Source organism: Dreissena polymorpha, chromosome 2, assembly GCF_020536995.1.
Source record: "Dreissena polymorpha isolate Duluth1 chromosome 2, UMN_Dpol_1.0, whole genome shotgun sequence".
In the NCBI taxonomy this organism is placed as follows: domain Eukaryota; kingdom Metazoa; phylum Mollusca; class Bivalvia; order Myida; family Dreissenidae; genus Dreissena; species Dreissena polymorpha.
Window position 1 is genome coordinate 147,322,881 of NC_068356.1, and position 24,582 is coordinate 147,347,462.

General features: G+C 36.1%; 1 protein-coding gene across 1 annotated transcript in view; it reads left to right on the forward strand.

The window, feature by feature from the left end:
* The first annotated feature begins 2,744 nt into the window (after window positions 1-2,744).
* The window catches only part of LOC127870172 (dipeptidyl peptidase 9-like), a 29,248-nt gene continuing 7,410 nt past the window's right edge, over window positions 2,745-24,582 (forward strand). The window contains exons 1-15 of the mRNA XM_052412829.1: window positions 2,745-2,917; window positions 4,280-4,465; window positions 4,736-4,842; window positions 7,336-7,469; window positions 8,162-8,278; window positions 9,587-9,684; window positions 11,566-11,767; window positions 12,318-12,459; window positions 14,067-14,131; window positions 14,867-14,937; window positions 15,906-15,987; window positions 18,167-18,293; window positions 18,666-18,843; window positions 21,249-21,360; window positions 23,176-23,278. Of these exons, the coding sequence (XP_052268789.1) occupies window positions 2,745-2,917; window positions 4,280-4,465; window positions 4,736-4,842; window positions 7,336-7,469; window positions 8,162-8,278; window positions 9,587-9,684; window positions 11,566-11,767; window positions 12,318-12,459; window positions 14,067-14,131; window positions 14,867-14,937; window positions 15,906-15,987; window positions 18,167-18,293; window positions 18,666-18,843; window positions 21,249-21,360; window positions 23,176-23,278 (1,897 nt within the window). The remainder of the gene's footprint in view (window positions 2,918-4,279; window positions 4,466-4,735; window positions 4,843-7,335; window positions 7,470-8,161; window positions 8,279-9,586; window positions 9,685-11,565; window positions 11,768-12,317; window positions 12,460-14,066; window positions 14,132-14,866; window positions 14,938-15,905; window positions 15,988-18,166; window positions 18,294-18,665; window positions 18,844-21,248; window positions 21,361-23,175; window positions 23,279-24,582) is intronic.

Consider the following 24,582-nt stretch of genomic DNA (forward strand, 5'->3'; position numbering starts at 1 on the left):
ATATTCTAATTTCTTGAAGACTTGGACATAACAACACAAAATGAATTTCAATCGACAAAATATTGGCTAGACTTGGCTCCCTGTAGTAATCTGAATTATGTACAATGGTTCTCATTATATCGACCCTTCTGATTGGTTGTTAGGGTTCGTTTCTATTTGCATGTGCTTGTTCTAAAAATGGTATCTTAATGGAAAAACGAAACTCTTGCTTATGTTGTTCTTATTTTTTTATAATTAACACTTTATTCAATGAATTGCATAAAAAACATTTAATTTGGATAAATCTACTATTTATCCATAAACAAACTTACATAATTGTGTGTTTCGTAATTTAAAAATCATAGCATTCACCTGGATTTAACATGACCTACTTTCTAATGAACATCAAAAATCAATCCAATAATTGTCGTAATAGTCATGGATAACCATTAAGTAAATTAAAACTTCTAAAAATTGAAAAAAAAAACTACATTTATGTTCCAGCACTTTTTGAGGGGTTTTCGTTTAAGTCACGATACTATGAGGAGTGCTGATATTATGAGATTAAGGGATAATGCTTAAATTAAAACAACTTACAGTCTTACTTGATGCTGTGTGCTCCCAGAATAATGGTATTAATCCAAGTTTCAAACATGTCAACAGTTCACGAAATGTCCAAATTTTTGCAATGGAAAACGCTGAGTATTACGTATTTGAGAATATGCGAGTGGATATTGTCGGCTTGGGTACTATAACTTACATGTACCCCGGGTACTCTTAAGTATACTTACATGTACCCCGGGTACGGTAAATATTCTAAAACGTACCTGGGAAATTTAACGCTAAATCGTTCGTTGTCAGTTTTTTTTTAATTATTAATATTCACATTATTTACACACAAAAAAATTTGTTGAAGGAGTTTTTTTTTAAGAGAAGTTTGTTTAAGATAATCGGTAGCGAGCTCTATGACATCGGATTTTAGGCGGGAATACAACTCGGGAAAAGTCTAATATCGTCCTGGTAAGATTAAGTATATTTTCCGTACCCGGGGTACATGTAAGTGTACCTAAGAGTACCCGGGGTACATGTAAGTAGTACCCGAGTTGACAATGACCAATCGAGTCTTATGCATACATATACATCGACTGTCTCTGGAATCCTGGGCCAGATAGATGTTGCGTCAACCAATCATGCTTCACCTAGTATCTCTGGATCCCCCGTAAGAAAGATCAAGTTATGAATTAAAAACTTCGGCATTATTACGTTTTTATCCATTTTTTGTTTGAGCATTTATCAACGAAAAAGAAACAAGTTGATGTCGATATGAATAAGTATTGAGTTTGTTACAATGTATAAGGTTAATTGAGTTCTATTTTATACAAAACCTTGAGACTTAATTTTTCGACATGGAATTAAGTTTTATATCGAAGAACTCTGAACTGTAAGTACATGTATGCACTCATAAAAGCTCACGCAGAGCATTCAAGAAGAACTTATAATGTCAATGCCAGTGGAAATTCTTAATCCTAGCATCTTTTTCTGTATATTAAGTTACTGAAGAGCTTAATTGGGTTTAATCATGAATTATAACAAATTTAACACCAGCACTACATGTTACTAAAATGTTCAGTCTTTATATAAAGTTACAGGAAAACAGAGGCAACATGATTAACTAATCAGAAATAGAAAGTAACCCATCAAATTCCAGAAGCACCGTAGGGGCTGTATTAAAACTAGATGAGTGTATTACCAATGTAATGTTTTTAAAACCTTTTTAGCTCACATGAGCAAAAAGTGCTCAGGTTTAGCCAGTTTTGTTTTTTTTGCCCAAAATTACAACCAATATTCAGCTTTTTCTTTATGGCAAAAAGTTAAAAAAATCCCCCCAAATCAGGAATCCCCTTGTCCCTAAATATGTCAAACATTTTCATGAACTTCATAAGACACCACAGCATAAATAGTTGTCCAAAAACAACAACAGACTCAACTATTTGGTTTGCAAATGTAGCCCGACATATAGGATTGTACGTTTCTCTGTACATCAGTTGCATACCTCATGATCAAAAATGACGGACAGTAAAGAACAGAAATAACTTTGTTGACCATAATGGCAAATAGTAATAACATTAATATTCTTTCAACGTCTTCTCCTCCTCAAGTGCTTGGCAGATTTGTACATAACATAGTTGGCCCACTTTCACAGTAGATCACCAGAGTTCAGTTTTCAACATTCATCATCAGGTGATTTTTGTTAAGGCCATATATTTTGTTTAACCTTCAACTTTATTTTTTAAACCTAGCGGCTCATCACACAAGCACAAAAACATGTTGTGTACAATCAAATCATTTAATCAATTATAAAAATGGGTGTATTTTTTTAATAATAGAAAAGCATGTAAGGCTTTTGTCTAAATTATTACATGGGAGATGTTTGTTTCAAGACCAATCTCGTGTTTATATATTTTAGTGGTAACTCTCCTTAGACCTTGCTGAAATATTAGCTGTAGCGGTACATGTATTACTTGGTGAGCATGTTTACAATATGAAACAATGCTCCTCTTTTAAGACACTAATTACTGAATCTACCCAGAGCAGCTTTTTTGGCAAACGGGTTTAATGAATGTGTATGAAGTGTTGTCCCCGATTAGCCTGTGCAGTTTTCTTAGAGCGCAACTCATTTCTTTTCAGGAATTCCCAACCACATCTATCCTCAAACAATTCATCATCTATAGATCACCATGGCCTCAGAAATGTAAGACAACCCGATGGGTTGCGCAGACTTGGAGTACACCTCACACAAACAGAACAACAGAACATCCTGGTTTGAGTTGAAGAGCGTTGTCAAGGATACTCGGAAAGTCATCACATCGATTGCAAGTCGGGCACCATCATCATTCACATTCAAGACTCAAGAAACGCCGTCAGGGCCCATAACAAGGTTAGTGCTGTAGTGTTTTCAGCATTTTAGTGGTTAATATTTGTCTGGTAAAAGTTTTATCTGGTAAATAGTAAATGGCATATATAATAAAATGAAAATGTAGTGTTTCTGTTTCTTATCAAATTCGTGTCAACTCTCAGGGCTTTTCACCTTTATATAACAGGAGCCGAAATTTGGCCCCTTCCCAATCGAAAAAAAGGTCATTTTTCCCAAAATTGCTAGAGGAATTTCCCAAATTGTAAAAAAAAATGTTGTGTCTTTTTTTTTACTTGGACATATTGGGCATCTCCCGAATTGAAAGCAATGTGTCTCTTAATACTTCTGCACAATGAAAAGACCCTGTTCCAAAACCTTTTTAGAACACGGTATTCCCAAAATGAGCAGTTATCGCGCATGAAATTCCCAATTTGAAAGGCCCCTGGCCTCTTCCCAATATCCTGATGAAAAGCCCTAACTCTGCTTACTTACGAATAAACATTAAAGAAATTGTAATTAATGATAAGCATATACAATCAAATTAAATTTTAGGGTTTCAGTTTCATTTTTTATATCCATTCAGCCGACTTACGAATTAGCATTGATTATACATGTATACCAAAGAGAATATGTATTGCATGGTTTTGCTACTGATTATTGGAAAACATTCTGGTGAGAACAACTACAATCAAATTCATGGAACAAGTGAAAAATGGAAAACATATCATATACCAAAATTTATCTCATGTGGTTCCTTGTTTCTCACGTAATACAGACATGAAGAATATTATTATCATGAAACATGTTCAACTTTTTAAGCATTTTCATTGGCTGTTATATATAGGACTGACCAATAGCTTGACATTACTCTGACACAATAGTGTCACATCATTGTGTCTGGTCATGGTTTCAGGTCAGTGAACAAATAAAGAATCACCTTGTTTTCATACAAATATTTTGTTGTTGTTCAAAAGTAGGTGATAATAAAATGTGTTGTTTATTGATACAATTATATATAGAAAAGCTCGCCTTGGACATTAATTGACAAATAGGCAGGAAGTTCAAACTTCCAGAGTTCAAAGTCAATGAATGCTCTGAAGTTGAGCCTCATTTTGGAAAAATGGGCTAAATGCATGTGTGTAAAGTGTTGTTCCAGATTAGCATGTGCAGTCTGCACAGGCTTATCAGGGACAACATTTTACGCCTTAACCACATTTTTGCTATAAAGAGTCATTCTTTAAATTTTAACCAAAAATACCCTAACAGTGGACAATGTCTACTCTGATTAGACTCTGCAGACTGCATAGGCTAATCTGAAAGGATACTATACGCATATGCATTACACCCCGCCATCCCAGAGCCTGGTTCAACTGTTACCAATTTCAGACTGTACTTCCTGGGTATACCTGAGAGGCAGCGGGAGTCCACAGTGATGTATGAAAACGTTCCACTGGAGCCATCATCCATCACGCCTCTACTGGAGTGGTGTCCCTTGCTGGAGACGTCAAACGCGAGCCTGGCTGGTAATGCCAACATGTCCAAAGAGGAACAGTTGATGAGGGAGAGGAAGAGGTGGGAAGTGAACCATTATGAACTTAAATTGAGTCAAATGATCTTTAAAATGTTCTTAATATGCCAGTGTTAGAGCACTAGAATATTAAAAACACTTTAAATGTGAGGTGCATGACGAGCATGTTTGCAAAATTTGATAATCACATAAACATGGTTTAACGATTTTCAATATGAAATACAAGGCATACACAATTTGTTTAAGTTCATTTAAGTATTAATGTTTCATTCCTATCCCTGGTATGGAAATGGGTTGTGTGTTCTGTATTACAGGCTGGGTGTATATGGGATCACATCGTTTGAAGTCACAGACGAGAGGCGGTTACTGTTCCCAGCAGGCAATTCCCTCAACACATGCACAGACAGTAACCTGGCTGTAGGTAGATTATAGCACATAGGGGAGACAACCAGGCATAGAGCTTATAGGGGCAGACAACTTTCAAATATAGCACATACAGGAAGACATTTGGAAGAATATAACAAATAGCGGCAGATAACTGTGACATATTGGATATAGGGGCAGACAACTGTAGCATATGTACTAGGGTTTCGTTTATTAATCAACAAACACAAAGTCTTGTGAAATAATTCACATGGGTAAATACACTTTTCTGTATTTACAGGTTATCCAGTAGAATTCAATTGATGTTATAACTGTGAAACTAGATATTGATATAACTGGACAGATTTGATTGCCTGCTGACCTAAAATGGCATAATACAAATGTACACTGTCAAAAAGTGAAACAGCTAGTCCAAAGAAAAACAAGTATTTTTTATGTGATGTGATAGTCTGTAAACTAGATTGAACTCCATATTACAGAAATTTCAGCAGCAAAGATACCCTTAAGTTAAACATTATAGTAATAAAAAACTAACTACAGCTTTGTAAATCTTTCAGATTTAAATTGTCATGGAATAGTATCCACTTCTCATACTAAGGAACTCAAAATAAGCATGTTCTTAATACTGAAATTTGATTTATTCAGCTGTAAAAAGAAAACATTGTTTTTGCACATGACAAAACAGAGAAAAATAATCACACTTTTTTTCTAGCCAACCAAAACATAAAAAACACTGCATTTAGTAAAGCATGTGCTAGTGAAAAAATACTTACGAATCAAAGTACATATAATTTGGTGTCTAAATACAGGACATAAAAAGGACAAAGTACTATTGTTTTTAGGAAATAACTCGTTGTGCCAATGTCCATTTATAGTATCTTTTAGCATATACATGTACACCGTACAATTAAGTGGACAACTTGGGGTTCTATGACTAACAGATCCTATATATAAACTGTAATGTAATCTGCTTTTATCAATAAGTTATCTTGATATTTATATTGTGTAATCTTGACATTGGTAGTAAGTAATCTTGACATTGTATGTAACTAAGAAATTAAAAGTGTCATCCTCTAAAGGGTGTTTATTTGGGATAATGCGACAAGCCCTACCTGATTGATTCTACCAAGAAATTGTGCTTAGTTTAGTTTAAACCTATTTATTTTAGCTTGATTGCATTAAAAGTATTTACTACTTATTTGAAACGCTCTTGATACTGTTTCCTGGTACTAGAACCAGTACTTTGTGTCTATGGGGGAGATCTAAGGAACGATTCCATTGTATCGATTGAACCTGTCGCAAGGCGGACACCATATCCATTACACCATGGCGATCCACTGGTCAGGCTTAAACATTTGTTTTGCAAAGCTCACAAACAAGACATTTTTGTTAAACCTCTCAGTCTGTCTTTTCGGCTACAAACTATTTCATAGATCTGTCTTTTCAGCTACATACTATTTCATAGATAGCTTCTTTCAACCAGCTATTGTAAACAAGTTTATTTTTATCCCCGCCGAACAAAATTTCAGAGGGGATATAGTAATGATCCTGTCCGTCTGTCCGTCCGTCCAGCTGAAACTTTGTCCGGAGCATAACTCCAAATCTATTCAATGGATTTACTTTAAACTTAAAATATAAACAAATGGCAACAAGGAGAGGTGCAGTGACCAAGAACCATTACTCTATCTACCTTAGTTTTTGAATTATCTCCCCTTTTATATAACTTTAAAGTAAATTTTTGTCCGGAGCATAACTCTAAATATACTATAGGGATTAACTTGAGACTTGACATGTAAACATATGGCAACAGGAGAAGTGCAGTGACCAAGAACCACAACTCTATCTACCTTAGTTTTTAAATTATCTCCCCTTTTAAATAATTTTTAAGTAAATTTTTGTCCGGAGCATAACTCTAAATCTACTGAAGGGATTTACTTGAAACTTCAAATTTAAACAGATGGCAATTAGGAAAAGTGCAGTGACTAAGAACCATAACTCTATCTACTTTAGTGTTTGAATAATATCCCTTTATTTAATTTCAAAGTAAATTTTTGTCTAGAGCATAATGAATTATCTCCTTTTATTTGTTTTTACAAATATTATTCTTCTCTCTAAAACAAATGTTGTCATACAAGAAAACACATTTCGGCGGAGATTTGGCACTACTGTAACAAGCTCTTGATTCTCTAATTGTCACTGCTTATAAAGCTATAAGGGTGGTTGTGATGTGTATTGCTCTCATTGGACACAGTATATTGATGTTATCATCATTAATATATATATATATACTAGATCTAAAATCTCAAATATTTAAATAAATAAACCTACTTATCTATTCACACACTCAGATTTGTGATAAATCGAGAGGCAATCAAGCCAAAATAAATAGGTTACACATAGCTTACTATTAATCAGATAGATTTCAACAAGTAGAAGGGGAATTTAAGTTTATGAATATTAAAGCGTCAAAAAGTGACAGATGTTGTTAAATATTTTGATTCAAGGTCTTAATGAAACCTCAGGCTTTAAGCTACACTTACGTCAAAGTCATGTGCTGTGTGTGTCAGGTACACAGGATATTGGTGGGACCCTGTATGTAGAGACGGACGAACATACAGGATACTCTATGAGGAAGTGAATGACTCTGAAGTGGATATTGTACAGGTAAACAGAAAGCATATTGTTTTAAATGATATGTGGAAGATATTTAGACAATTACGTAAGGATGAGCTATTTAGTTTGCCTGTTGCTTATTATTAGCTTGGCTGTTTTCGGAGAAAACCCGAGGTATTGTCATAGCCAGCTCGTCGTCCGACGTCCGCCGTCCGCGTCCTGCTAAAACCTTAACATTTTTGTTAAGGTTTTGAACATTTGCTCTAAAATCAAAGTGCTTCAACCTAAAACTTTAAAAATTCATATGTAGCTGCACCTTGATGAGTTTTACATGCCACATCAATTTTTGGGTCACTAGGTCAAAGGTAAAGGTCACTGTGACCTCTACACACACAAAAATCTGTCAAGCTTTCATTAATTCAAAACTGCATCTGGAGCTGAGCACGGCACCCGTTATGCGTTGCTCTTGTATTATACATGCAATAATATCTGGTATGACATGACAACAAGCCATTTTAATCTCAACTAAATACCTTATATGAAATAATTCTGATAATGATGATCAGGAAGACACGGAAGTGACGATGGATAATTATATACTTTTAATAATTGAAATACTCATTAGATGACCATTCTAATTATTTGAGTAGTGTAAATGGTATTGGCCCGTGTAAAAAGGCATTTTCCATATCAGAATAACGTAAAATATTGATAAATGATAATGCTGTTTTGTTTGCCCCCAGATTTATCTGCCTCTGGATGACAAGGGAGTGGACGAGTACCGGTATCCACGTGCGGGTAAAACCAACGCTGACAGCTGTCTGAAGATGGCACAGTTCACTGTTGGAAATGATGGCAGGGTAGGCGACTTATTATATGTAATATTGTCTGGGAAGACCAGACTTCATGAATGTGCAGAAAGAGGCTAATCCTGGACGATTTATTTTCCCGTCTAGACTGGATTTTTGCTAAGAAAATACTGATATAAAATTATATGTTAAATACAATTAAAGCAGAAAGTGTCGTCCCTGATTAGCATGTGCTGAGTGTACAGGCTAATATTGGAGGACACTTTACACACATGCTTTAAGCCTTATTTTCCCAGTGCTTGGGTCGGTTCTTCTGTGCTGGGTTCACACAGCTGCTATTAAAACCTTAACTTGTGTCAAATACAGTGAGCTCCTTATCCATGTAACTTTGTTGTTTGAGGGACTGTTATGAAATAGTTTTGAGCCTTGCTTTGGGAAAACGGGGCTTAATGCTTCTGCGTAAAGAGTTGTCCCAGATTAGACTGTGCAGTCCCCACAGGCTTATTATAAACGACACTTTCCACCTAGGTTGGATTTTCATCTAAAAGAAATTTTATTTAAACCAAACACTCTATAAAAACGGAAAGTTACGTCCCTGATTAGCCTAAATAGACTGGTTATGTCTTCAGCCCAGAATCCGGCTCCATTGAAGAAAGTGAGTTTTGTGGATACAGACATGCAGCATACTGTAATGTGATCCAGATACCCGATTTATGGGGCATTTGTATGGCTTATTCCATTAAGCATTAAGTTGTTGGTATTCAGGTCTGGACAAATTGTCACAGTTGAGAAAAACGGAAAATTGTCTGCAACAATCCATGAACTTGAATTAAACTGCCTTATTTTCATAAATGTCAACTGATGTGATTTCTATATAAACTTGACAAATAGACCACACCAGGCATATCAAATAGCTGTAGATGACTTTTGCCGAAGAAAAATTAACAATTTCAAATTTGTTTTCTTCAAATCTTATTGTTTCCAATACGATTTATACATCAATGAGATATGTGTGTGCATGTTTACTCAGTGCTGTAGATTTGTTGAAGATATCTCTTGCTTAATGCATGTGCATTAAGGGTGGTCCTTGATTAGCCTGTGCAGTCTGCCAGGCTTATCAGTGACAACACCTTCAGCCTAGACTGAATGTTTGTGTTGTGTAGAATATACTTCTTTTGTACAAAAAAATCCTGAAAGTGGACAAGTGTTGTCTCGTTTTCAAGTGTGCGAACTTCAAAGGCTTATCTGGGAAGACACTTGACGCTCCTACAATTTCGCCCTGTTGTCCCAGACTAAGGCCCATTTACAAACCAGCCTTTGTCAAACATTTCATAATTCTGACTGTTCTGTATGTTTCAGTTTGAAGATGAAGTCATCATGCTGAGGTTGTTTGAGCCTCTGTCAAGTCTTTCAGTGGACACGGAGTACCTTGCCAGGTCAGGATGGACACCAGACTGAAACTTGTAGGTTACTTTGTCATATGAGCTGCGCTCTTGAAAGAAGGGGCTGAATGCATGTACGTAAAGTGTTGTCCCTGTCAAAAGGAAGGGGCTGAATGCATGTACGTAAAGTGTTGTCCCTGTCAAAAGGAAGGGGCTGAATGCATGTACGTAAAGTGTTGTCCCTGTCAAAAGGAAGGGGCTGAATGCATGTACGTAAAGTGTTGTCCCTGCGCTCTTGGAAGAAGGGGCTGAGTGCATGTACGTAAAGTGTTGTCCCTGTCAAAATTAAGGGGCTGAATGCATATACGTAAAGTGTTGTCCCTGCGCTCTTGGAAGAAGGGGCTGAATTCATATACGTAAAGTGTTGTCCCTGTCAAAAGGAAGGGGCTGAATGCATATACATAAAGTGTTGTCCCTGTCAAAAGGAATGGGCTGAATGCATATACGTTAAGTGTTGTCCCTGTCAATAGAAAGGTCTGAATGCATATACGTAAAGTGTTGTCCCTGTCAAAAGGAAGGGTCTGATGGCATATACTTAAAGTGTTGTCCCAGCGCTCTTGGAAGAAGGGGCTGAATGCATATATGTAAAGTGTTGTCCCGGTCAAAAGGAAGGGTCTGAATGCATATACGTAAAGTGTTGTCCCTGTGCTCTTGGAAGAAGGGGCTGAATGCGTATACGTAAAGTGTTGTCCCTATGCTCTTGGAAGAAGGGTCTGAATGCATATACGTAAAGTGTTGTCCCTGTGCTCTTGGAAGAAGGGTCTGAATGCATATACGTAAAGTGTTGTCCCTGTGCTCTTGGAAGAAGGGGCTGAATGCATATACGTAAAGTGTTGTCCCTGCGCTCTTGGAAGAAGGGGCAGAATGCATATACGTAAAGTGTTGTCCCTGCGCTCTTGGAAGAAGGGGCAGAATGCATATACGTAAAGTGTTGTCCCTGCGCTCTTAGAAGAATGGGCAGAATGCATATACGTAAAGTGTTGTCCCTGCGCTCTTGGAAGAAGGGGCTGAATGCATATACATAAAGTGTTGTCCCTGTCAAAAGGAAGGGGCTGAATGCATATACGTAAAGTGTTGTCCCTGTCAAAAGGAAGGGGCTGAATGCATATACGTAAAGTGTTGTCAAAAGGCAAACAGGCGACGACACTACTGTCTACTTTTTTAACGAAAATGTCCATAAAAGAGGAAAGTGTCTGCACAGGCTAATCTGGGAAGACACTTAAGGCACTTGCATTAATCCCTGTTTTCCCAGAGAACTACACTAACATTATTTCAATTTTAATATTAATGATATGACACACAGGTTTTCAATTACACATTTTTATTGACTGGCACCGCTCAGTTTTTGGTAGTTGGAAAACAATGCTTTTGTAAAGGGTTTGCTAAATAATAAGTGATTATTTTCAAACCAGTATACAGCATTAAAAATGAGGTAAATCTAGGCAAAGTATTATTCAACTATATGGTAAACTATTATCTGAAGTTATCAGAGTGAATATTATTGTTCTAACATTGATCAACATATTTCTGTCATGCATATTGCAATGTGCACTGTGTGTCTGCTGATTTCTTAAAAGTATTAATGCTTATATTTTTATCATAACATATGTGCAATAACTTTGCCAACAATTTCCTTCATGCATTTTGCAGTGCTTACTGATTTAAGAGCTTATATTTTTAGAACAATATATATAAAATAACATTGCCAACAATTTCTTCCATGCATTATAAAGTGTTAATAGTTTTTAATTGCATATATTTTGATCATAACATATTTTTAATAGAATTGCCAGAAATTATGGCCATGCATTGTGAAATGTCCACTGTAATGCTTATATTTTGGTCATAACATTTAGAGTTTACCACTGTGAACAATATTCTCCACACATTTTACAGTGTCCACTGTCAGATGTTGAATCGGGTCCAGACCAATCTCACCCTGTACCAGATCCCTCGAGAGTGTTTTGTCACAGACGCCCGGTACCAGCCTAGCTCACAGACACGGACAGACGCCCAGTATGAACCTGTCCCTCTGCCACCTGTACATGTCCTACTGGAGGAAACCTCCGACATCTGGGTCAATTTAGGTGAACTCATTGTAAAATTACAGAAAAGAGAGTGCACAATATTTTTTCAAAAAAATCATAATAAGGTTTTTTGTAGTAAATACTGTCAATTAATTTATATTGTAACAGCATGATAGTACATGAATTTCAAAAAACAGACTTTGTAGTGGACACATTACTTCATGGATTCTGATTTAAAAAAACAAAAGAGGAAATTTTGTTGGAAATATTCCATTCTGTCTGTTTTTAATGCGTGGATTGGTCACCTCACAAAATCCAATGTTTTGAGTTGAAGGCGTCGTCCATGATTAGCCTGTGCATTCCGCAACTGCTAATCAGGGAAAACACTTGCCACCTACTCTAGATTATTGTTAAAAACATTATTATTTTTAATGTAAAATTCCATAAAAGCAGAATTATTTGATTATCAGATTAGCCTGTGTTTAATCGTGAAAAACCCTTTACTCACACCCATATGCACACTGCACAGGCTAATCCGGGATAACACTTTGCACACATGCGTTGAGCCCCGTTTTCCTAAATGTTAAATCTCATACTTTAAATCTTCTGCACTTGTCGCAGATCACAGACATACTGCATTTCCTGCCGGCCAGGCCCGACTCTAGGGATGTAGAGTTTCTGTGGATGTCAGAGAGATCAGGATACCGGCATCTCTATCGGGTCAGTGCATCACTGACTCATCATGGACAGACTCAGCAAACAGGTAACTCAGGTTGGAGTTGTCGTTATTTTAGCCTGCTTTGGTAAAACAGGGCTTAATGTATGTGCCTTAAGTATTGTGCCATTTTTGCCTGTGCAGACAATACTTTCTGTTAATTTTTAGTTGAGACAAGACTTTCTTTACAATTTTTTTTATTCAAACGAAAAGTGTCCTCATTCTGAGAAGTTCACATGCTAATCCACGATGACACTTTAAAAAAGTGCATTAAACCTTCACAAGTGAGATGAAAAAACAAACATCTGATCAATGTTGTATTAAACAGTATTGATACAAGTACAATATAGTGGTGTCATATTGTCAACATTTCATGATGTCATTTGATATTTTCAGCCATTTGCTTTAGTTAAGTTTTGGATGTTGAAAAATGTCTATGTACCTGAAACATCTGCTGTATTTTTCAGTGTCCAAACATGGGTTGTGTAAGGAATAAATTTCTTTGATTACTTTATGTTTTAACTTGTATAAAAAGAAATATATTAAACGAGGAAACCATATCTGTATGCATGCATACAATTGGTTTATGAATTCAGAGAGTTGGATCAAAGACCGAATCAAATGTGTAAACACTACAATATGAAAAACTTGGTTATTTCACTAAAAAGTATAAACAGAATATTTAGAAGATGCATAACAATCTGAAATGCAGATTTTATGGAAAAAAAACAAGCATACTGATTCTGTCACAGCTGTAACTATGTATTTCCATGTTTTAAGTAACTTTCCCTGAAACACCGTGCTTTCACTGACTGTCACTTTAACTCTTATTTCCATGTTATCACTGATTGTCCCTTTAACAAGTATTTTATGTTTACACTGACTCTCCCTTTAACACTCATTTCTATGTAATAACTGACCTACCCTTATTCCCATGTTTTCACTGACTGTTCCTTTTACATGTTTTTCCATTCTATCACATACTTTGCCATTAACGCTTATTTCAATGTTATCCATGACTATCCTTTTAACCCACATTTCCCTTTTATTATCGATGACTATCCCTTTAACCAATATTTCCATGTTCTCACTGACAGTCCCCTAGACATTTTTTTCCATGTTTTAACTGTCTGTCCCTTTGACACTTATTTCCATGTTTTAACTGTCTGTCCTTTTGGCACTTATTTCCATGTTTTTACTCCCTGTCCCTTGACACTTGTTTCCATGTGCTTACTCAATGTCCATTTAACACCTATATCCATATTTTTAGTGACCGACCCTTTAACCCATATTTCCATATTTTCATTAACTGTCCTATTGCCATGTTTTCAGTGACCAACACTTCATACCATTTTCCATGTTTTTAGTGACTGACTCTTTAACCCATATTTCCATATTTTCAGTTACTGTTACTGTAACACTTATTTCCATGTTTTCATTGACCGACCCTTTAACCCATATTTCCATGTTTTCAGTTACTGTCCCTGAAACACGTATTTCCATGTTTTCACTGACTGACCCTTTAACCCATATTTTCCTGTTTTCGGTGACTGCCCCTTAAACCCTTATTTCCATGTTTTCGGTGACTGCCCCTTTAACCCATATTTCGATGTTTTCACTCACCGACCCTTTAACCCATATTTCCCTGATTTCAGTGATGTCCTGTGAGATTGAGGTCACACAGATCACCACTGGGGACTGGGAGGTGTCCTCTAAAGAGGTAGCAGTGTCTTAAAACTGTATATATTTGAACCTGTCTTATTATTGGGTTATACTGTTAATCATTATTTTTCTTGGGAAATTGATTTTTCGTTGATTTTATGGGTTGAAAGATGTTTAAATTTCACCCAAACAAAATGGGAAAATCGCCAATGCAAATTTCTCATTTTTGTCCGAAATCCAAGAATTTACAGGAACAAAATTGTACATGTCCACAAAAAAGTTATTTTTGAACAACCAGGAAATTTCAAGCCGAAAGATGTAAATCATTTTACAGTGTCTAGTTAACTAATATATTCAAGTTGTGTTTTTATTTTGTAAACTCAAATCGACTACTTGTTCACCTGTTTTTTTTCTTCCTAGTGACTATTTTGAACATGTTAATTTGAAAAAAGTCACCAATATTTGTTTACAAATCTTTTTCTGAAGAAGCTTTAAATTTGCTTCTGTTTTCATCTGCATGAGCGGTTTAATAATGCTCATTGGATCATTGTCGATCTGAACTGGCTTGAAGTCACCCAGGGGTGCCTAGAAGCCGATTCTTGTCACCCTAGGGTGACTTCAAGCAGATTCATGTAACCCTGGGGTGACATGAAGCCAATTTTAGTCACCCTGTCGGCTTGAAGTCACCCCAGGGTGACATGAATCGGCTTCTAGTCACCCCCGGATGACTTCAAGCCATTTCAGGTCGACAATGACCCGATGAGCTTTAATTATCCCTCCTCTCTGCTTTCAGATATGGGTGGACGAAACACGAGGTCTGGTCTACTTTCTTGCACTAAAGGACACTCCACTTGAAACACATCTGTATGTATTAGAATATAAACAACCCAGTATAATATTTACAGCGTTGGAGTTACTTTCTTTGATTTTTAAAAAATGCAAAAAGAAAGTCAAAAAAGAGATCCTACTGGCCCTTTGTTTAGCACAATGCTTTACCTTTAGTGATCCAAGGTCTCACTTGTTATCTCCACTAGGACTGATATTCCAAAGAGAAATCTGAGTTTCTATTTGGAACCACATGTTGTCAGCTTTTAAATTTATACAATATAAACCGTTATTATTATTTTTAACAATAATTGTGTTCAATGCATGTTTATTTCAATGGACATAAACACAACATAGCCACAAGAGTTTTGTTCAGATGCTCAGATTTAATTTTGAAAATAATAAATGAAATATGTTGATTTCAATTTACTGATATTTTAAGAATTGTAAATATTATCCCCACTATTGGAAAACAGAGCTTACTGCATGTGCATAAAAGTAGGACCCACATAAGCCTGTGCAGTCCACCCTGGCTTTTCAGGGATGATACCTTCCATTTTTGTGGTATTTTTTGCTTTTAGGAAATCTTTTCTGAGTGTAGGCAGACAGTGTTGTCCCAGATTTACCTGTGCAGTCTGCACAGGCTGATTTGGGACAACTTTTTACACACAAGCATTTAATCCCGTTTTCCCAGAACGAGTCTTATATGAAATTCAATGTGTCGTGTTCTGTGAAAGCTGATCATAATGCATGTCCGTATAGTGTCGTCCCAGATTAGCCTGTGCAGCCCGCACAGGCTAATCAGGGACGACACTTTCCGCCTAAACTTCATTTTCGGTAAGGAGGGACTTCCTTCAAACTAAAAATACCATTAAAGCGGAAAGTGTCTTCCCTGATTAGCCTGTGCAGACTGCACAGGCTAATCTTTGACGACACTTTACGCACATGAATTAAGCCCAGTTTTCTCAGAACAAGACACCAATAATCATTGTATTATTCCTTGCCAGGTATGTAGTATCCTACCAGACTCCAGGTCCTGTCTACAGACTCACAGAGCTGGGGTACACTCACAACGTCACACTGGATAAGGTGAGACAACACTTGCAAACATCAGGAGTTATATGAGTCATGCGCTGGAAAAAACTGTCATCCCAGATTAGCCTGTGCAGTTCTCAAAGGCTTATCCGCATTTATGGAAATCCAGTTGAGTCGAAAGTGTGGCCCCTGATAAGCCTAATCCGAGGATGACATTTTATGTACATGTATTAAGCCAAGTTTTCCCATGAGTTTTTAATACCTTGAGATATATTAAAATAATCCACATCTGGGTTCAAACACTAGACCTCCTGATCACATGCCAATTCCATAGCTAACCAACTATGCCATCCTTACCTTCTTAGATAATGCAGCATAATTGGTGGCATAGAAATATGTACAGTACAATAGAAAGTGAAGCACTTGTTGATATTGAGCTTTATCATATATAACATCATTAGCTCACCTGATTGCTCAGGTGAGCTTTTGTGATCGGTCTTTGTCCGTCGTATGTCCGCCCGTCCGTCCGTAAACATTTGCTTGTGAACACTCTAGAGGTCACATTTCTTGTCCCATCTTCATGAAACTTGGTCAGAAGCTTTGTCCCAATAAAATCTCGGCCAAGTTCGAAACTGGGTTGTGCCTGGTCAAAAACTAGGTCACTAGGTCAAAAAAACAAACTTTGTAAACACTGTAGAAGTCACATATCATGCCCAATCTTCATGTTACTTTGTAAAAAGGTTTGGCTTTATGATATCTTGGTTGAGTTCAAAAGTGGTTCCGATTCGTTGAAAAACATGGCCGCCAGTGGGCGGGGCAGTTTTCCTTATTTGGGTATAGAGAAACCCTGTAGACACTCTAGAAGTCACAATTTTTGCCCAATCATCATGAAAGTTGGTCAAAACATTGGTTCAATTGATGTCTCGGACGAGTTCGAAAATGGTCGAGATCGGTGAAAAAACATGGCCGCCAGTGGGCGGGGCATTTTTCTCTATATGTATATTGTGGCAGTTCTCCCTATTTGGCTATAGAGAAACCTTGTAAACACTCTAGAAGTCACAATTTTTGCCCAATCATCATGAAAGTTGGTCAAAACATTGATTTTATTGATATCTCGGACGAGTTTGAAAATGGTCGGGATCTGTGAAAAAACATGGCCGCCAGTGGGCGGGGCATTTTTCTCTATATGTATATAGTGAAAACATGTGAACACAGTAGAAGTCACATTTTTGGCCCAATATTCATGAAATTTGCTCAGAACATTTGTTTCCTTGAATGAGAGTTGAGTTCAAAAATGGTTCCGGTCATGATCATGACTCGAAGATGACCTCTATTGATTTTCAGGTCACTAGGTCAAAGGTCAAGGTCACGGTGACCTGAAATAGTAAAATGGTTTCTGGATAATAACTCAAGAACGCTTATGCCTAGGTTCATGAAACTTCATAGGTATATTGATCATGACTCGCAGATGACCCCTATTGATTATCAGGTCACTAGGTCAAAGGTCAAGGTCACAGTGCCAAAAAACGTATTTACACAATGGCTGTCAAGGTCATGGTGACTCAACTTAGAAAAATGGTTTCCGGATGATAACTCAAGAATGCTTACGCCTAGGATCAGGAAACTTCATAGGTACATTAATCATGACTCGCAGATGAAATAATGATGAAACTTGACCAGGATGTTTTTTCTGGACAATATCTAGATCAAGTTTGACATTTTGTAAAGATTGAATGAACCGACTCCTCTCAGGTGAGCGAAGTAGGGCCATCTTTGCCCTCTTGTTTATTATTCCTGCTTGAATGAATTAGAATGGGGTTTACTAGATTCATCATAGCTGTCTGTCAGTCCGTCTGCCCTTGTTGCAGTTCCCCCAGCCGTGTGCACGCCCAGCCGTTCATCTGTCTATCAGTCTGTAAAGTCAAACTTGTCTGACCAAGTACTCCGACACATTTCAATGTTTATTTTTCCTTTTTTTATAAAGTTGTTCAATTTTTATTAGCCTTCTTTAAACTTTTAAATAATATAAAATGTGTATAACAGTACAGTTACAATTCACTTCTTACTACATCAAGTTGTTCCTCACTGCTTTAGTTATTGTTGCTGCTTATTGTCCCTTTCAGGCGTGCTCCATGTTTGTGACAGTGTTCAGCGCTGTGTGCTTATTGTCCCTTTCAGGTGTGCTCCATGTTTGTGACAGTGTTCAGCGCTGTGTGCTTATTGTCCCTTTCAGGCGTGCTCCATGTTTGTGACGGTGTTCAGCGCTGTGAACTCAGCTCCACAGTCTGCTCTGTACAGAATAGAGATCTCAACCCAGTCTGTACAGACTCAACCCCTGGTCATTATCATGTCATCCACAGGTAAGAAGTCAGGGGCCTATAATTCAATGTATTGTTGTGTTTATTATTTGAAACAATTTTATTTTGATTTCAAAAAGCACACAGGCTTATCAGGGCCAACCGTTTTTTCCTTAACTTGATTTTTGCTTAAAAGAGAATGGTTTTGACAAAAACTTCCATGCATGCGGGTTGTGTCGTCCTTGATTAGCCGGTGTGTATTTCGCAGGCTAAAGTGGGACAACAATTTATACACATGCATTAAGCCCCATTTATCCAGAGCAAGGCTTATTTTCATTATTGTTGTTAATTGCCTTCAGATGAAAGAAATTTTAATTATTAACGTTAATTGCCTTCAAACAAAAACTTAAATGGTTATTGCTAATTTGATTTCAGACTTTCCTGTCTATAGCTACCCAGAGATGTTCAACTACAAGAGCAAGTCAGGCCACACAATGTATGGGATGTACTACCGGCCCGACAATTACCAGCAAGGAGTCAAGTACCCCACAGTGATGTTTTTGTATGGGGGACCGCATGTACAGCTGGTGACCAACTCCTTCAAAGGGCTCAAGTAAGGAAACAGTTTGACTTATATCGTATATAATATGAAAACAAGGGTCTAAAGTAAGGAAACAGTTTGACTTGTACAGTATTTAATATGAAAACAAGGGTCTAAAGTAAGGAAACTGTTTGACTTGTACAGTATTTAATATCAAACAAGGGATTCTAGTGAGGAAAGAGATTGACTTGAACAGTATTTAATATGAAAACAATGCACTCAAGTGAAGAAACAGATTGACTTACATAGTATTTAATGTGAAAACAAGGGTAACAAAACACTTTGCCTTGTACAGTATTTAATATGAAAACAAGGCACTCAAATCAGGAAACAGTTTGAATTGTATCATATATAATATGAAAACAAGATGCTCAAGTGAGGAAACAGTTTGACTTGTATAGTATTTTATATGAAAACAAGGGTCTAAAGTAAGGAAACAGTTTGACTTGTATAGTATTTAATATGAAAACAAGGGACTCTAGTGAGGAAACAGTTTGACTTGTACAGTATTTAATATGAAAACAAGGGTAAGAAAACAGTGTGCCTTGTGCAGTATTTAATATGAAAACAAGGGGCTCAAATCAGGAAACAGTTTCACTTATATCGTATTTAATATGAAAACAAGGGACTCAAGTGAGGAAACAGTTTGACTTGTATAGTATTTAATATGAAAACAAGGGTCTAAAGTAAGGAAACTGTTTGACTTGTACAGTATTTAATATCAAACAAGGGACTCTAGTGAGGAAAGAGATTGACTTGTACAGTATTTAATATGAAAACAATGCACTCAAGTGAGGAAACAATTTGACTTGTATATTATTTAATATCAGAACAAAACAGAACAGATAGTTTATTTGCGACTAAAGCATATACAGCTCATCGTCAAAAACAATAAATCAATCATAAATACATATACATACACATGCGTCAAACTAACAACAAATGTTTATGCATTTTTACTCATAGATGATTTTTGTGAGAATGCAATATGAATAAGAAGTCTCTTAATTGTTAAACAAAGTTAAGTAAATGATTATGATCCGTTAGTGATTGAGAAAAAAAAATAAAGACATTATGCAGTTATAAATTATTTACAAAATCACAATTTTGGGGAAAAAACTATTCTCTCATAAGACTATACATTTTCGGCTCTAAGTTTAAATGCTTTTATACAAAAATTAGCTAGACGTATCAATACAGATGTTCTAGTCTCATTCAACAATTGTACAAATTTAAACATACTTGGTCTTCTTTTGTACAAAACAGGTATACATAATATTATCATATAAAGGACATATAAGAACAAAATGGTACTCATCTTCAATTTCATTCATTGAACAAAATGTACATGTTCTTTCATTTCTTTGAATATTTTGGTGCCTATCAGTTTCTATAAATAGAACATGGGAAGACAATCTCAATTTTGCGATTATGTTTCTAAATTTCGAATTTTCAATTTTGTCTGAATAAATGGATCTTTCAAAAATGGGTTTCAATTCTTTGTACAAATATAGTGATGGAGAGTCATTTACATCAATTCGCCATTTTGAAATAAACAAATCTTTTAATCTATTGCGAAACATTACAATAAAGCTGTTAACATTAACAGATTCTGGATATAACCATACGTCATTAAAACCTGACTCTTGCAAGAGTTTCCGAACGTTTGATGTCCATGACTTGGAGTCAGGATTATCACATGCTTCTTTAAATTGTTTATGAATAATATTACTTAAAATACAGTTAGAACATTTTTCGTTGAACAATTTTAAGAAATATTAAACTACTCGCAAATATCGACATATATAGATCGGGTATCTCCCTACTTCGGCATACAAAGCATTTTAATTAGTAGAAGCTTTTACACTTGAAAACAAGGGTCTAAAGTAAGGAAACTGTTTGACTTGTACAGTATTCAATATGAAAACAAGGGTCTAAAGTAAGGAAACAGTTTGACTTGTACATGATTTAATATGAAAACAAGGGTTACAAAACAGTTTGCCTTGTGCAGTATTTAATATGTTAACAAGGGTCTTTAGTAAGGAAACAGTTTGACTTGTATAGTATTTAATATGAAACAAAGGGGCCTAAATAAGGAAACAGTTTGACTGGTATAGTATTTAATATGAAAACAAGAGGCTAAAGTAAGGAAACAGTTTGACTTGTACATTATTTTATATGAAACAAAGGTGCTTAAGCGAGGAAACAGATTGACTTGTATAGTATTTAATATGAAAACAAGGGACTGAAGTAAAGAAACAGTTGTACTTGTATAGTATAAGCCGTGTAATAAAATAATAGCTATGCGCTCCATTTTGTTTTCCCTGTAACTGCACAGGCTAATCTAGCAGGACACTTTATTCATAAGCATTCAGCCCATTTTACAAGAGCAAAGTTCAAAAAATTTTCTATTTCAGGCATGTACGACTGCACACACTGGCTGCGGAAGGTTTTGCTGTTGTCATTATTGATGGAAGAGGGTCGTGTAGTCGAGGGATCACGTTTGAAAGCCATATTAAAAACAGGCTGGTATGTTACCAATTCGATTAGAGGTACTGGAAACTCATTATTCTTGGGACATACATTTTTGTTGGTTTGGTGGGTTGACCAATCAATGAATTTAACCAAATCACATGAATTTAACACAATCACATAAATTAAACACAATCACATGAATTTCACACAATCAAATGAATTAAACACAATCACATGAAACACAACACATTAGGTTAACACAATCACATTGGAAAATACCATATATGCAATCACATGAATTTAAAATAATCACATGAATTAAACACAACACATGAATTTAACACAAACACATTGGAAAATAACTTATACGCATTTTGTTGTTGTTTTTTCTCAACATAAAAAATACGCAAATGTATGTGTGCACCAAAAAGTCAATTTAAAAAAAAAATCTCAAAATTTCATGCAAAGGAATATAAATTATGTTACTGTATTTGTAGTTATTTTCAGAGTCTCTGGTTAACAAGGGCATGGTACCGGATTTGTCAAAGTGAACATAAGTCCCCCATCTTCCCACATTTAGATATAATAAATATGTTTGCCTCGAAGTTTTAACTTGCATTGTCATTTATGTTGATGTGGTTTTAATTGAATATAATTATTCATTGGTTTTTGCCCACTGTAAGTATACATGATTGCTATTTTATATAATGATAAGTATAGTAATCAAATTACTCTTGAAAAGTGTAAAAGTGTAGATTTTGATATGTCTAACTATGGATGTCTCAAAATCATTTGTTCAGTGAGACAACAACATGAAGCTGGGGACGTGGATTTTGAGATAGTTACGCTGGAGTTTTGGATTTTGTAATAATTAAGTTCCACTCAAGTGATAGACTATTAAGATAACACATTTTTGCTAACATCTTGCACTTTGAGATAATGAAGTTCAGTTGGAGTCTTAGACTCTTAGATAATGAAGTTCACCTGGAGTCTAGGACTGAGATAATGAAGTGCAGTTGGAGTCTTAGACTTTGAGATTATGAAGTTCAGCTGGAGTCTTAGACTCTTAGATAATGAAGTTCAGCTGGAGTCTTAGACTGAGATAATGAAGTGCAGTTGGAGTCTTGGACTTTGAGATAATGAAGTTCAGCTGGAGTCTTGGACTTTGAGATAATGAAGTTCAGCTGGAGTCTTGGACTTTGAGATAACGAAGTGCATCTGGAGTCGTAGACTCTTAGATTATGAAGTTCAGCTGGAGTCTTGGACTGAGATAGTGAAGTGCAGCTGCAGTCTTGGACTTTGAGATAATGAAGTTCAGCTGGAGTCGTGTACTTTGAGATAACGAAGTTCAGCTGGAGTGTGGGACTGATCTAACAAAGGGCAGTAAGAGTCTTGGACTTTGAGATAATGAAGTTTAGCTGGAGTCTTGGACTTTGAGATAACGAAGTGCAGCTGGAGTGTTGGGCTTAGAGATTACAAATTTCAGTTAGAGTCTTGGGATTTGTAGAGCAGCTTGTGTCGTGCGTATACTTAAGTGCATCTGCAATTTAGAAGCCTAACGACTACCAGCCTGTAACTGTTTGTTGGATTTCAATGCCTAACATAGATAAAATACAGATGAAAGGCCAACAATTTCTCATGGCTTATTAAGACTGAAGTTCATCTTAAGTTAAGATTTAAGTATGATCATTATGAATCCTAGCCCCAGTCTGGTGTCTGACCTCATAGTACTACAGAAACTCAGCTAAATGGCTTGCATATAATACAGACTGAAGTCAACTTGAGGTTGCATAATCAAGATCATGATTACTTTGTGTTGCCATGGTCACCATGTTTGTTACCATGGTCACTGTGTGTTAATTGTTTCAGGGCACTACAGAGATAGAGGATCAAGTGGAGGGTTTACAGTGGCTGGCATCACGTGTAGATTTTATAGACGAAGATAGGATAGCAATACACGGATGGTCTTATGGTATGTTGCCTCACTGTAAGCAATTCACGGATGGTTTTATGTTTTGTTGCCTCACTGTTAGCAATACACGAATGGTCTTACGTTATATTGACTCACTGTTAGCAATACACGAGATGGTCTTACGGTATGTTGACGAGCTGTTCTTATGTCTTGACTTGATTGGTTTTCATCTATATATAGGACTAAAAATATGTTTGTTTCCTTTTACTGGACTTCCCTATGTCATTGGCTTGAATATATTGCACTTATATTTTATTTCTTTGTACAAAATGCAACTATTGAAAAGCTATAAGCAAACTTAATAATAAAAAATGGTCAAACTCATTAAGTACCAGAATTTGGTCATTTTGAATTGTACGTTGGTTAAATTAAAAACATTAATATGTTCGGCAGAAGTGTCTTTATACAGTTAATACTTTCATCCGGATACCCCCGAAACATGTTTGAATGATCAATAATCATGGTACTGATTGATGCACAATCCCCCCTCTAAAATATGTTACATTGAACCAGAATGTATAGAGTTTTGTTTAAGCTGCTTAGTCCTGTTTGAATTTTCCAAGTTTTGGGGTTGAAATAAAAACTGTATCATAAGTAAAGCAAGCGTTACTAATACAATATGGATTAACAATACAAAGAAAATGTAATTATAAGGCACAAATGGCCATAAACCCTTCCTACAAAATTAATTTACTCTGTGATCTTATTGTTTGCGTTTTTAGAATTACATCTATTTCGATAGTGTCTGGATTTAGGAACTCTACTGTTGTTATTAAAGACATGGTACAGGACTTTGTTAAATGGATTGTTCATTTATTCTAAGTTGGCAGTTTTCACAAATATTTTGACAAAAGCTTAGCAATAAACACAACTTCTCTTGTCTTACTTCTTTAATGTTTTGTTTGATTCAGTGATCTGCAGAAATTTTTTACAAAACAGCAACCTTATCTTCATGTTGGTACTTTTCTAGTGTTGAAATCTTACTTACTGGGAATGTCTTGTTTCCGATTATTTTTTTCAATATGAGTCTTGCTATGGGAAAATGGGGCTTAATGCATGTGCATAAATTGTCTGCTATATAAACCTGCCCAGAGGCTTATAAGGGACGACACTTTCTGCCGACGCTGATTTTTGTTGTTAAGAAGCGACTTCCTTTACTTACTTGGACATTCTTGTTTCAGATTTTTTTTACAATATGAGTCTTGCTATGGGACAATGGGGCTTAATGGATATGCGAAATTTTCCTGCCCATTTAAACCTGCCCAGAGGCTTATAAGGGACGACACTTTCTGCCAACACTGTTT